General features: G+C 35.2%; 1 protein-coding gene across 3 annotated transcripts in view; it reads right to left on the bottom strand.

Moving 5' to 3' along the window:
• Positions 1–449: 449 nt before the first annotated feature.
• Positions 450–16,055, bottom strand: part of LOC138691761 (zinc finger protein 431-like) — a 35,305-nt gene continuing 19,699 nt past the window's right edge. For all 3 annotated transcript variants that reach the window (XM_069814111.1, XM_069814113.1, XM_069814112.1), the window contains 3 exons: positions 15,647–15,787; positions 6,954–7,036; positions 450–3,579 (listed from right to left, as the gene is read on the bottom strand). In XM_069814111.1, coding sequence (XP_069670212.1) covers positions 2,742–3,579; positions 6,954–7,036; positions 15,647–15,787 — 1,062 coding nt within the window. In that variant the 3' untranslated portion in view covers positions 450–2,741. The remainder of the gene's footprint in view (positions 3,580–6,953; positions 7,037–15,646; positions 15,788–16,055) is intronic.

The raw sequence follows: 16,055 nt of genomic DNA, 5'->3' as shown, positions 1-16,055 counted from the left end.
TTCCAATCGACTTTTGAAGCCAAATTTCAAAGACTTTTCTTATTAGAGAAAGTTTTCCTTCCTGCCTGAGCTGTTCTCGCGCTATCTTTACCATAAATTGAAATGATGCTGATTAGTTAAACACAGTAGCACGATGTTGCTCAGCACAATATGTTGTGTCAAACATGTTTGCAGATTGGTTGGTGCATTCTAAGGCTGCCACTAATACCAAGATTCATAACAATCTGTTCCTTTACATTTAAGTAAAATTAATCAACAAACAAAGGAACCAAAAAATAAAATAAGGAAAGCATTTAAATTATATTCACTAATATTTTCTTGTAGGTAGATTTATTACTTTTTTTTTTTCCCTGTCAATTCACTCGATATGAATGGAAATTAGAAACAATAACAAAAAAAAGTAAAGAAACCAAAGACAATTATAATCACAAAAATTGTCTTCTAGTTAGGTGTATATGATTTTATATTTCACCTTTGCTTATTTACTTAAAATAAAGATTTGAAACAAAAAGGCAACCTAAACAAATAAAATTACAAAGAGAGAAGGGAAGAAATATTACATTCTGAAACTGACATAGAGCTCAAAAACAATTTTTTCCCCTATTACACAATTAGTAATAATAGTAGCAAATTCAGTACCACTCAATGACGATAGCATTCTAAGGATAACAGACATTGAGAAACTCACACGTAATTACAAAACTCAAGAACACAAACAAGTACACAAATAATTTACTCTAACCTTATTACTCTAATACAGTCTTTCCATACATACCGTTACAAACATATAGCGTATACTGCACGTTTTGTATGTAAGAACAGCATTGTGTTACGGTGGCTCATATTCGTCAGATTAAACAGCGCGGTGTTACTTTCATTTTCTAATCAACATTTCTAACTGGGACAAAATCCTTCCCCACAGGCATAGCTTGACTCATATCCTGTGACCCGTAGAGATATGTCACTAATTTCATAACGGTCTGTAGCAGAATTTCTGTTTCTCCCTGTGTGGAGTACTCAATACTATTCCTTCTGTTGCTACTATCGAACTGGCGGATCAAGGTCACGTACAAATCAAGCACGAGTCACTGAAGTGAAACCTGTGAACTGAAGCACTGATAATTCCGGCTGTCCCAGCTGGATTTAGTTGACGAGAATGGATCAGGATTGGGGTGATCACACGTAGCAAATGCAGTCCGTTGCTTGACCTTGAGCCGCCAATTCGAAATGCACAGATAACAGCCCTTTGGCGGTTTGCAACATATGTTTACTGTATTTAAAGTTCTTCAATTTGCATTATCATCCGAGACAAAGGCTGCAATGTTGAAATTCGAATTCCATAACATCTATCTCTTGTATTAGAAACATTCTTCTCCATATTGTCCAAAACTTCTTCCCCGTTATCTTGTTACGACTCTGTATTTTTCTTCCATTTCAAAATTTTTATATCCCAATGTTCTGGTTATATTTTCCACTTCCCTCTGCGAATATTTTTGTGAACAATTTTTTCTTTTTCAATGGCCTACCACAGTCGCCAATATTTTTTAATGTTTCGTTCAAATGTATAATAAATTAATTGTTCTCCATTTCGGTAAATTCAATGTCACACTCGACACTACTGCAGGGTTACACATCACTGCCACTACAAATGGGTTCTGCTATTTTGCTGACACACTCTTGCATAGGAGCATAAACTTCGGAACTCGACATTTTATTTCTGCAAAAATAACTTGATAAATACGTAAAATTAGCGTTACTCCTGATAAAATTTTTAGGTTTACCTACATTATATGACTACAAGTATTTTATGATTCCCAGTAAACCAAGAACTGAAACGACAACGCATATCGATAAGTATGTGAATAACAATATGTAAAGTCGACATTACGGATTTAGATGTAATTTGAGTATAAATTACCAATGGCGTTCTCTCATGAGTACAAACCAGGTAACATAAACATAGGTTAACTAAATTCAAAATTTATTAGAAAGTATTTAAGAATTGAAATCACGTGGTAATCTGTTCAGATAAACGTAGAATAATACTAAAAATGATTCTATTGAATTCCTGAGTTAGACACGATGTATGAAGATATCATGTAAAGCCCTCCTTGCTACAACAAATACGATTAGAAAATACTTATGAGAACAGAGTGATTATGTTTCACGATCCCAGCAAGTTTCTCTTTAATTGCAAATGTCCACTTTCAGTGTATGTATTTAACAGTATTTCCGTTCTGGTTGTCGGTTCTGTTCCAGGTTTATTGTGGACCAGGCCTAAAGCCTCTCGCCCGTGATAGAGTCCATGACGTTTTTAGCTTATAGGATTGAGAAATACACATTTAACAGACATCGCATTACCAAATCTTTTCGTCAGTATTTTGAAAACATACTTAAAATAATCTTACAAAATCTTGAAAAAATTTTGGCCTATAGGCGTTCATGTCTTTTTAGGTTACCCTACCGACAGAAATACTAAACACAAAAATTACATAAGGGTGTTTAACAATATGTTTGAATTCATGAACACTCAAACTATATGTGATAGTGAAACTCATTTCAGTCATTACAATTAGAAATTTTCTAGCTAGTTTATGGCTTTTTAAACTCCTTGAATCAGGTAATCTCCAAATACGAACACCGCATTTGAAAGACTTTTCGTCTGTATGCCGGCGTTCATGAAATTTTAGGCCACCCAACTGAGAGAAATACTTGCCACAAAGATCACATTTGAAAGGCCTCTAGCCGGTATGTACGTGTTCATGACGTTTTAAGTTACTGGAACTTGTATAAAACTTACAACAAACATTGCATTTGAAAGGTTTCTCGCCCGTGTGATGGCGTTTATGATATCCCATGGAACTCAAATGCGAGAACAACTTCCCACAAACATCACATTTGAAAGGTTTATCGCCTGTGTGCCGACGTAAATGGGATCTTAATTGACTCAACAGTGAGAAAGAAATGTCACAAACACCACAATTGAAAGGTTTCTCTCCAGTGTGCAATAATAATTTGTGTTTCTTCAGGTTACACGACTGCGAGAAACACTTGTCACAAACTTCACACTTGTGAAGTTTCACTCCAGTGTGCAAAAATTTGTGTTTCTTCAGGCTAACTGACTGCGAGAAACACTTGTCACAAACATCACACTTGAAACTTTTTTTCTCTGCAGTGTGCAATAATTGGTGTTTCTTCAGGTTGCACGACTGGGAGAAATACTTGTCACAAACATTACACTTGAAAGGTTTCTCTCCAGTGTGCAATAATTTATGCTTCTTCAGGCTCTGACACTGCGAGAAACACTTATCGCAAACATCACATTTGAAAGGTTTCTCACCAGTATGCAAAAAATTGTGTTTCTTCAGGTAACGCGAATGTGAGAAACACTTGTCGCAAACATCACATTTGAAAGGTTTCTCTCCAGAGTGCAATAATTTGTGTGTCTTCAGATGATACGACCGCGAGAAACATTTGTCACAAATATCACACTTGTAAGGTTTCTCCCCAGTTTGAATTAATTTGTCTTTCTTCACGTTACACGACTGCGAGGAAGTCCTCTCAAAGGTAGCTGCAATCCTAAAGCAAATATACTATCAGTCTATAGAATAGCTGCAATAAAGATACATTGAGGTACATTCTTGTATAATTAATTTATGATTAATGTTGCAAGTATCAAAATTGTCTCGGCATATTGGTCTTCGCCTATGAATCAAATTTTACAATGATTACACCACGTAAGTAAACACATAGTTGACTTTTCCTTTTAATAAACCTCTGTCTAAAGCGTTGCTTACGAGATTATACAAGCTGGCAAATAGCATGGTCAAGAGTGGGACTCAGAGCTTCATTACAATTTATGCCGCTAGGTTCGCCTCGCAGTTCTACAAAATGATAGTTTCATTTTTAATCATTGTTTATGGTGATAATTATTTCATTAATTTTGCATTACTGTTCGAGTACGACGATTATAATCATCTCAAGCATATTACAGTCTTATTTGAGATTTATTTATGACTTTTTAAATACCAGTATGCGGATTTTCATTGTGATTTAATTGAATTTATAATTTTGTTTCCCGAAAGTCTGGATTTCTTCAATTAAAATATTTCCTTTCGACCTGCGTTCTTCATCTGGTTAAATTACTCTGGCAAGTTGACGGTTTTCAGTTCCGTGTTTTTCCTTTAGATTTCCCTCTAATACGTTTCAACTGCTTATAGTGAAGTTCCAGTGCCTTCTACTTTCAGATATCATCATCATCATCATCTATTATTATTATTATTATTATTATTATTATTATTATTATTACTATTATTATTATTATTATTATTATTATTACTATTATTATTATTATTATTATTATTATTATTATTATTATTATTATTATTATTATCACTAAACCACTGTACGTCTTATTTTGTCTTGCCTTAGGACAATCAGTAGGGTTATTCACTACTTTCGAGGAAAAGAGTTTGTTTAAAAATCATTCGTAATGGCGAAATATACTACGACAATGGTTAATTATTACTGCAGAATATTGACACATATACGATTTACATTATTTAAGATACAACACACGCAGCTATGCAATTTTAATGTTGTGCATGCCGAGGTTAGTGTTACATTGTCCCCTCTTTTTTTTATTTTATTGGGCTATTTTACGACGCTGTATCAACATCTCTGGTTATTTAGCGTCTGAATGAAATGAAGGTGATAATGCCGGTGAATTAATCGGGGACCAGCACCGAAAGTTATCTAGCATTTGCTCGTATTGCGTTGAGGGAACATCCAGGAAAAAACCACAACCAGGTTACTTGCTCCGACTGGGATTCGTACCCGGGCCACCGGGATTCGCGGCCAGACGCACTGATCATTACTACACAGGTGTGGGCTAGTTCCCTCATACTCCAAGCCAAATCAAATATTATTACGACATTACGAGTAAAAAATAAATAATAATTACAATTATTGGTTGTGATAAGGACAACTATCACTCTATGGTGTACCAAAGATTTTTCTTTATGTTTTCATTAAGTTGACATGTCATGAGTGACGACAGAAAACACCTAAGGCCCACACCTGTGGAGTAACCGTCAGCGCGTCTGGTCATGGAACCAGATGGCCCAGGTTCAATTAGCGGTAGGGGCAAGTTACTTGGTTGAGGTTTTTTCCGGGGTTTTCCCTCAACCCAATATGAGCAAATGCTGGATAACTTTCGGTGTTGGACCCCTGACTCATTTCACTGGCATTATCACACTGATTTGATTCAGATGCTAAATAAGCGAATATGTTGATAAAGCGTCGTAAAATAACTTACTAAAAACACCTAAGGGCACCGAGAAGCAGACATTACTAAAACAGAAATGTGGACCGGGGAGAGGAGATGCCTATGTGCAGCAACATTCTAAAAAAACTTCCTGAGATATTTGCTTATGTTTTGGAATATCGACAAATGTGGAATCCATTTCTAATCACACACGTTGCAGACTAACTTCTTGATTTAATTTGATTTAATTATAACTTCAAATTAAAAAAATATTTACACACACTAAGATATTACAACATTTGCTATTATTATCCATCATTGAATAAACTGCAGGCCTATTACATATTTCATCACATAGGTGTGCAAGAAAAATCGCAAAATTGTAGTTATCACGCATTGTGACTACAGTTTCCATCACACCACTTCAATGCCACTATGTATTTAGAAAAGAAAGGGAAAAGTTAGGCTCATTTACAAATCATGAAATTATGAACTCAGGGATATGGAAAATAATACAGTAACTTAATTCACTTGGAAATTAATAATAATAATAATAATAATAATAATAATAATAATAATAATAATAATAATAATAAAAATAATAACAATAATAATAATAATAATAATAATAATAATAATAATAATAATAATAATAATAACAATATTAATAATTGAATTATTTACATAGGCAGAGTTAAGGCTATAGGACCTTCTCTCACACTCTACCAGGTCACAAAATATACAAGGAGTGAAATTTAACAAAAAGTTAAAGAATAGAATAATAACATAGTTGGTGTGAGTGGGACTCTGAAGGGGAAGCAGTGGAAGGGAAAACAGTGACCAAACAGAAAGAAACAACACTATTCGAGAACCACTGTATATATTATTGTAGTTGTAATTCTGGTGGTGTGAAAGTGAAAGACTGTGTCAGAATGCATGAATCATCGAACAGATAAATAAATGAATAAATGAATAAGTGAATAAAGAAATAAATGAACAAATAAATAAACCAATAAATAAAGCAATAAAAAATGAATAAATAATTAAATGAAAAAATGAATAAATACATAAACAAATTAATTAATTAAATAATTAACCAATCAATGATTTAATGAATGAATAAATAAATAAACTAATAAACAAACAAATAAAAAAAGAATAAATAATCAAATGAATAAATAAAATAAGCAAATTAATGTTACACACTGACTTTGTTAATGTAATGAACTATTAGCAGAAACACTCTTGTAATGGACTCAAAATGTTAGTTCATAATTTCCTAGGGAAATATGAAGACTTCAATTATAAATAACTGTAGAAATTATGTTGGAGAGTTTCAAGTCCTGGACTGCAATACAGTGTAAAGACCCACTTCTAGCTTGTCTATCTATATTACGTTCCTGAAAGTATAGGCAATTTTAGTGAAGGACAATAAGGAAGGATTCAACAGTACATTATGGAAACCGGTACCAAGAGACGTGGAATGTGGTTGTGATGACAGATTACTGCTGGTTGATTCAGATGGATAGTTCTCCTGAATATGTGACAGGAGCAAAAGAATTATATTGAAAAATAGGAAAAAACAGGAAAAAGGACAGTTCTTCTGCAGATGCTTTTAGACAGTTCAAGGAAACAGAAACTTGAAACAGAATGAACTCCTGTGTGAAGACTCACACATCACACTCACCTTTCGGCGGAAACCTCGTTGTCCCCTGTCATTACCTCCACTCTTGGTTCCTCATTCACTGAGTGCAAGTCACTCTGCTCTTCCTAAAAATACAGAACAAAACGATAGCACAATTTACATTAACAAAAGTGCGTCGATTTTAGATGTCACAGAACTCCATTTAAAGAGTACTCAGCCTAGTAGAATGTTAGATAACACAAAACAATTGTTGGGGCAGATTTTTCATAGGGTACTTCTTTTGCTTATAGCACAGCGTTTTTCAACCTTTTACAACATGTGGCACACTAAATGAGTAATTCAAAATTCTGCAATACACTCATACAATTTAAAGGTGATATTTCCAAGCAGGAAGAGAGGAGAAATAAATGAGATATATGTATATGCATGAATATATTAAATAAAATATTATCAATTTAATATGAAATATTTTTTAGTGATAATTAGAAAAATGGTGAAAAGGTGCAGTTTGAAAGGAAGGTTGAGAAGAGAAACAAAATACATATTATTCAAAGAATTTTAAACAATTTTTATGTTTTTATTTGAAGTTATGATAGAAATGTAAAATTTAATGACAAAAAATTATTCCAAAGCAATATTATTCTGATATTTAAGTATGTTTTCTTAATTTATTATTTAGGAAACATGGCAACATACAATATCATTACATGTTTCCTAAGGTATTTAATGCACGAAACATGTTGTTTCATAAATCCAAGTAAAATACGATACTTTTTACTGATCTAGCTACCCTAGCTGCGCATGAGTCATTATATTCTCTGCTCCTCGCACACCTACTCTGTGTTTATTGAAGGTTGAGTTGAGCCGCATTCAGTATTCTGCCGCACACCAGCAGATCATTCGAGTGCGCCATGGCAAACTGGTGGAAAGAGGCTGTTATAGACTAAATATTTAACTACTGTATTATAGCAGAAATCATCTACGAACAAATAATTCAATTACTGGTCATAAAATTGGTGAATTTTGTAAGTTATTTATTTTATGACACTTTATCAACTGCAATGTTTATGTAGTGTGTTAGTGAAATGAAGATGATGTCAGTCAAATCAGTCCAGGGTCCAGTGCCGAAAGTGAACCACCATTTGCTCTCAATGAGTTCAGGGATAATCTCAAAAAAAAAAAAAAAAACTTCAATCAGGTATCTTTTCCCGGTTCGCCAGTTTGACGAACAGTCATGCTAATTGTAACGGCACAGCTGTGAACGAAATTCGTACAATTCCCCCCCTTTTTGTGACAATGTCTAATACTATATCATTGTATGGCCACAAATTTGTACACTTCCAGATATATAATGGCCTGATTCAGTTTTCCTTCTGATAGTACTTCTGTTACTATGATACTCGGGAGGAAATTAAATACAGAATAAATATGGGAAATGCCTGTTATTATGCGGCTGAGAAGCTTTTATCATCCAGTCTGCTGTCAAAATAGTTGGAAGTTAGAATTTATAACACAGTTTTATTACCAGTTGTTCTTTATGGTTGTGAAACTTGGACTCTCACTTCGAGAGAGGAACAGAGATTAAGGGTGTTTGAGATTAAGGTGCTTAGGAAAATATTTGGAACTTAGAGGGATGAGTTACAAGAGAATGGAGAAAGTTACACAACACAGAACTGCACGCATTGTATTCTTCACCTGACATAATTAGGAACATTAAATCCAGACATTTGAGATGGGCAGGGCATGTAGCACATATGAGTGAATCCAGGAATGCATATAAAGTGTTAGTTTGGAGGCCGGAGGGTAAAAGACCTTTGGGGAGGGCCAGACGTAGATAATAATAATAATAATATTGGGTTATTTTACGACGCTATATCAACATCTAGGTTATTTAGCGTCTGAATGAGATGAAGGTGATAATGCCGGTGAAATGAGTCCAGGTTCCAACACCGAAAGTTACCCAGCATTTGCTCGTATTGTGTTGAGGGAAAACCCCGGAGAAAACCTCAACCACGTAACTTGCCCCGACCGGGGTTCGAACCCGGCCACCTAGTTTCTCGTCCAGACGCGCTGACTGTTACTCCACAGATGTGGACTCAGACGTAAATGGGAAGATAATATTAAAATGGATTTCAGGGAGATGGGATATGATGGTAAAGACTGGATTAATCTTGTGCAGGATAGGGACCAATGGCGGGTTTATGTGAGGGCGGCAATGAACCTGTGGGTTCCCTAAAACCCAGTAAGTAAGTAAGGACCTCTGTGCTCATAATGCCAGCAGTTCACAAACATATTCTACTGATAATTAAATTTTGCGCACAAGTTGATAACAATGTTAATACTGACTAATAATTCGTTTAGCTTCATAATTTCTGCCAGCCACAAACATGAACTATACAATAATACTAAAGCTCCAGTACGCAAAGATTCCATTGGTTGACCTTTATGATCTTTATATTGTAGAGATAAAATTGGTTAGAAAATTCGTTCAATCATTTCATGAACTTGACAACTTTCTCGAAAATTTTAACTAAGTTGGACTCTACTAATAAGAACTACAAGAAAATTCAAATACCTTGTCTTTATTTATAATAATTTTGAAATTGGGAAATTGGAATTTCTAATTTTACATTTCTCTATCGGTATTAAAATGAAATCAACTTCACTGACATAATAACAGTCAATAAAAAGGACAACATGCATGCTGTACCTACACGTATGTATCAGAACATTTTGCAATATTTAAAACCTATTTTGGAATCCACTCGAAATCAGCTACATAATTTATCACAAAATTACAAAATATTTTTCCTCTATGAGAAAGGTAATGTTCTATAAAGGAATATTGTAAATACTTAAAAAAAAATGTGTAAAAAACAAATGAAGAGAGGTCATAATGTTTGTACATACATCTACAACAAAATCAATTGTTTCAAGGCCTTCTTCAGTTACAAGCCGGAGAATGGGTAGGTTTGGCAATGCTGAGTGGAGGCGGGAGATTCTAAAAAGATACTGATGTAATTGTGCTTGCTCATTACGTCTTTCACTGTACGTAACGTGCAATTTTTCAAAATTACTTTATGCACAAAGGTAAGATCAAGATTCAGAGTAGTGATGCAAATTATTACGGTTTCGGGAATAGTGTTTCATTGCAATCAATTAGCTATATGGCGCAAGTACGCTACTTACATACAAAAACTGAACAAAAAAGATATTCCTTGCACCGAAAATAATAAAATTAATAATGCAATAAAGACGTTAAGTATCTACGCCGTATTCTTAAGTTCCATTCAATTAACAAATTTGTGGCTAGCAAATTGACAATGTTTTGTGACTTTATGGTGTTTCACCTCCGAAATGAAAGGTCTAGGTATCATATATATCTTATTTTCAAGTGATTATCTGTCGTGCATTTCCATAAATATTTCAGATGCCCAGGAAGACAGTTTTAGTTTGAAGCTGGCCAGTCAGCATAAAATACTGTTCTACTAAATTATTAGTCATAAACTTTTTAAACTTAATTTTAAATAAATATAACTACAGGAAACAAGCTAGGAATGTAAATTATGCAAATAAAATAAAAATGTAAACAGAGGAAACTTAACATGTTATAATAAAGTATGGGAATGTAAATACAGTTAGGCCAAGTATAAAGATCTATGAAAAATGAAGAATCATACCTTCAACAAAATGCGTAACAAAACAAATCATTATCTATTAAGTATGTGCCAATTAGCGTAAACTCAGTGAACTTTAAATCCTGTAAATACGACGTGATAAGGAACATGTTTGTATCTAATTTATTAAAAAGAAATAATATTAATAAGCAAACCTTTAAAACCAACAATGTGAGTGTATGCATCTACAAATTATAGGTAGTTCTGACGTATAGCAGGCATTCCGAATCTTCAACAAGACTGCAACATTTATGGGATAACAATACAGCTGTTTACAATGAACTTGGATAATGAACGGCGTTACTTTGATATATTGATACAGCAGGCGAGACTCAACAATTTGGCTAGAATTCTGATACACCACAAACCACAAGTAAGACTATAAAAAAGTAGTTTATACGATATTTAATATTTAGAAGAATTGTCAATCTTTTGTCATTATTAATAACCGTAAAAATTACCAAAGACAGTAGCCATATTTTCATCCATTACCTTGTTTTTATTGCCAACACGCACTTAGTTTATTATACATCAACAATGAACGTTTGGTACGACAGCGAACATAATTCCATTGATACGCACTTATATTGTAGCATTAATTTACATTGAAAATCGGCATTAGCACAAACACGTGTTATAGATGGTAGGTCTCCACTTGACAGTTAATTACAGTGTTGCCAATGTATGGCCCTAATTGTAACTGAAGAAGGCTCTGATTATTTGGTGTTTGGGACTTCAAGGTTGGCACTCTGCCATAGTTTGGGACTTCAAGGTTGGTGATCCTCCAATAGCAGGGTGTCTGTAAGTATGACGATGGTGTGCTGTTGCAGCTAGAAACCACGGACAATAAAACATACATTTTCTACAGTCCACGTGTTTTATTCATCAATGGAGCTACCAGGGCCTCAACATTGGCTCTCACGATCCGGATAAATATTAGTGACATTGGAAACAAAGGTAACAGTGCAAAAATCAGTGAAATATAAAAGTGCTGTTTGGTGAAATTCGAAATGGCTAAGGATGAATGCTGTGAATTGTACAAGAAAAGGCAAGTCCTGTGGGAGTCATATAGCGGTTTGACAGTCAACTCCTAGCACTAGGCTACTGAAGCTACAACCCAGTGTTTACATCTAGCGGCCTTCAGTCAACTAGCACCAGCAGTGATCGGTAAAGTTGGAGGCTACCGATGCTACAACTCAGAATTTCCACCTAGCAGCCTTGCAGTGAACTTCAAGGGCTGCAACCCAGTACTTCCATTTATACGTCCAATCAACTTAAGGTCGTTAGCCAAGGAATCAGCCGAGTCCAGTATTTCTAACAATCAACTTTGCAGTGAAATTCAAACTATTGTCATCAACAAGATAGGAAAATAAATTACAACAAAATATAACATTCAAAGATACTTATACATCAGAGAGGTTTAGCCAAGCCTAGTTTAACCAGACTTGAAACATTTCCTGGAAGGGTTGATGAAGTAACAGAACCGGGTTTGATCAAGGTAAAATATGAAAGACTAGACAGCATACTAATGAAATATGAAGATAGTCAAGATCAATTAGAAATGATAGGAGACGAAGAAAATCCAGAGGACAGGATAGAATTTGAAGAGCGGTATGATAGAGTAAAATCAAGATTCTTAACAATAATGGAAAGCAGAAATAATGTTGCACAAGATAGGTATCAGCCCACAGTTGAAGGGAAAATAAAGTTGCCGATCATAAGTCTGTCTAGTTTCAATGGAGACTATAGCACTTGGCTCAACTTTAGGGATACGTTTAGCAGTTTAATAGAAAAAAATAATGATTTAGCAGAAGCTCAAAAATTGCATTATTTATTATCTGCACTAAAGGGAGAACCACATAAACTAGTAGAAAATCTAACAACATGTGATGCAAATTTCAGAATTGCTTGGGACATGGTTTATCAGAGATACAACAATGAAAAACTTATTGCGTCGGAACATGCGATCAGCAAGGAATCACATGGACATTTACGGTCATTAGTGAGTCAAGTAAAGAGCAATATGAATGCGTTAGAAGCGCTATCTTTAGAGGTTCCATTACAGGAAATACCATTCTTACAATTGATACTGGAAAAAATAGACACTCAGAGTAGGCGCGATTGGGAATTAAGCTGCGCGGATCGAAACATGTCAACACTCAAGAAATTATTGGATTTTCTTGAACATAAATCTCAGGCATTAGAAACCATAAAGGTCACGACTCCTATACCTGAATACAGAGTAAGGTTTGATAGAGGAAAGCAAGCGAGTATAGCATTGATAATGACGAAACTTAGATGTCATTATTGCAACCAGTCGCATTCTCTGTACAATTGACAAGCTTTCTCAAGTAGCAGTATGCAGGAGAAAAAGAACTGCGTTCTTAACCACAGACTCTGTTGGAACTGTTTGCGAAGCCAACACTTAGTGAAAGATTGTCGAGCCGCGACCTGTAAACAGTGTGGAGCGAAGCACCATACACTTCTACCTCCAAACCAGACAGTAGAAACACAACAGATGGGTTCCATGACTATACAACAAGCATGTCCGAGCATCAAGAATGAAGTAAAGTCACAAGTATTGTTGTCGACAGCCATAGTAATGGTGGAGAATGCGCAAGGAGACTTACAACAATGTAGATGTGTTCTTGATAGTGGTTCACAATGCAATTTTATGACTGAAAAATTATCACAGAGATTGAAATAACGAAGGTCAGTGAAAAGAATTCCTATACAAGGAATAAATGGAACACCATTAAGAACTACGCATTGCGTTCATACTCAGTTATCATCAACAGATGGAAAGTTCACAGCTGATACAAAGTTCTCAGTGCTTTCTAAGATTACCGGGAATATGCCTGCAGTCTATGTAAAAATACAAGAAGGAAGATATCCCATTTGGAATGGAACTAGCGGATCCTACTTTCAACAAACCAGGGAAGATTGATCTACTGATAGGAGCTGAACTATTCTTCCGAATATTGCGACCAGAGGCAAGGGTGGTCGTAATCGACTTGCTATCAATGTACAACACAAAACTAGGGTGGATATTATCTGGTAGGATTCAAGTAACAACAGCAGAGGTTATTTCGACCATCGCAGTAACATCACTTCTTATTTATAACAGGGACACCTTAGAACAACCACAGCGTTTCTGGGAATTAGAAGATATTCCAGAAAGAACAAGGACAACAGAAGAAGAATGTGAAAAACATTTTCTAGCAATGACAACAAGAGATCAAACTGGAAGATTTGTGGTATTACAACTTCCTCGACGTCTAAATCATCTGCAGTTAGGAGAATCTTTCCAAGAGGCACATAATAGATTGTAACAAATGGACCGACGTTTCCAAGGGCAACAGTTACTTCAACAAGAATACTGTAAATTCATGACAGACTATGAGCAGATAGGACACATGAGAGAAATAGATACAAAGAAAGAGGAAGAAGACAAGGCAACTTGTTACCTTCCACATCACGCAGTTTTTAAGAACTCAGGAGAAGAGCGAGAAATTAGAGTGTTGACGCATCAAGTAAGACAACGGAGGGGCACATCATCAGCACCATTTCAAGGTACACAATGCTTACAAATGCCGGCTGAAGAAGTATCACGAAGACACCCATTAGCTTCGAGAGCTCTGCAAAGAGATTTCTACATGAATGATCTTCTTAGTGGTTGCAGTGACCTGCAAAGAGACGTCACAACTCAACCTGAACAACGAACTCTACTAAGCAATGAAAGGGACATCACAAAGCAAGAGGATATTACACTCAGATTCTCTTCACTACACAGACTACAACGGGTATTCTCGTTTTGTCTCAGATTTGTTCACAATGGTAGAAGAGGAGCAAAGAAGAGAACTCGTGCACTGACAAAGGAAGAATTGCAGTACACACTGGTGTTATGTATCAAACAAGCACACCTTCACGAATACTCGACGGAAATCAAGGATTTAAATACTCTTTCCGCAGTGTCACTGAAGAATAAAGTGAAGGATCTGAATCCGTTCTTGGATTCTGAAAACATTCTCAGGGTGGGCGGAAGAATGAATAACTCTTCTAAGTCTTATGAACATAAGTATCAAATTATCCTTCCACAGAAGCAATATATAATAAGGCTGATAGTAGAAGCAGAACATTTAAGACTACTACAGGTGGGTTCACAGCTTTTAACAGCATCTTTAAGGCAAAGATATTGGATTGTAAACATTCGACGTGTGATAAGAACCATTATTCATAAATGTCTACCGTGCTTCAAACAAAGGGCCAGCACATCCAAACAACTTATGGGACAGCTACCTATTCCACGGGTGACAGCTTCTCGACCGTTCATAAATTCTGGAGTGGATTATGCTGGATCCTAGACCGTTCACGTTACAGGTGAAACACCATAAAGTCGCAAAACATTGTCAATTTGCTAACCACAAATTTTTTTAATTGAATGAAATTAAGAATGCTGCGCAGGGACTTATTTCTTTATTGCATTATTGATTTTATTATATTCGGTCCAAGGAATATCTTATTTATTTATTTACCTTTATACTATGAATAAAAAACATGTCTTTTGTAATTATTTTAAGTGGCAGTCTTTGAATGTTGGTAGCCTACTTACGCCGTATTCTGAAGTATAGCTAAATGATTGCAATAAAACACTATTTTCGAATCCGTAATAATTTACATCACTACTCTGAATCTTGATCTTACATTTGTGCGTAAAGTGACGTTGAAAAAAATACACATTACGTACAATGAAAGCAATGAGCAAGCACAATTACATCAATATCACTCTAGAATCTCCCGCCCCCACTCTGAGTTGCCAAGCCTATACATGTTCCAGATTGTAACTGAAGAAGGCTCTACATATAGCAGAATTTTAGGTCGCAGTGATCAGTATATTCTTTTCTACAAGGCCAACTAATTTATTACACATGACAATCTACATGAAATTACACTTTCAATTTTTTATAGGCCTCCATGGATATCACACGGCAATTTTAATTCCCTATATACTGTTGTTTGAAATACACGGTCTATGGATATTGACAGTGAACCACTTACTTCAACTTCAGTTTTCACGACAGGAAAGCTAATAGGCTCTTGTGTGATGTCTTCAAACTTTATCTCTGATTTGATATCGTAACTCTGGTCCACGCATTCAGTCTTCATGCTCGTCACATCCAGATGCGATAAATTCCCTTCCTGCAGAACAAAAAGACATCGTGAATTATTTTATTAGGTATTTTAAAGATAAATTGATGTGAAACAGCCACAAATCTTGTTCTACGTGGCAGACACTGACCAACTTTCAACACAAGCGACAAATGAGAGAAGAAAATTGAGGACAAAATTGGAACAAGGACACTGACAAAGACGAACTATAGGGCAGGTATTACTCAAAAATAATTTACACGGTGTAATATGCTTTAAAAAGTTATTGATATTATAGAAAATGTGTGCAAATGTTTTT

Source organism: Periplaneta americana, chromosome 16 (assembly GCF_040183065.1).
Source record: "Periplaneta americana isolate PAMFEO1 chromosome 16, P.americana_PAMFEO1_priV1, whole genome shotgun sequence".
Classification (NCBI taxonomy): domain Eukaryota; kingdom Metazoa; phylum Arthropoda; class Insecta; order Blattodea; family Blattidae; genus Periplaneta; species Periplaneta americana.
The sequence above is the reverse complement of the archived record's forward strand: the minus strand, read 5'-3'. Positions and strand labels throughout refer to the sequence as shown.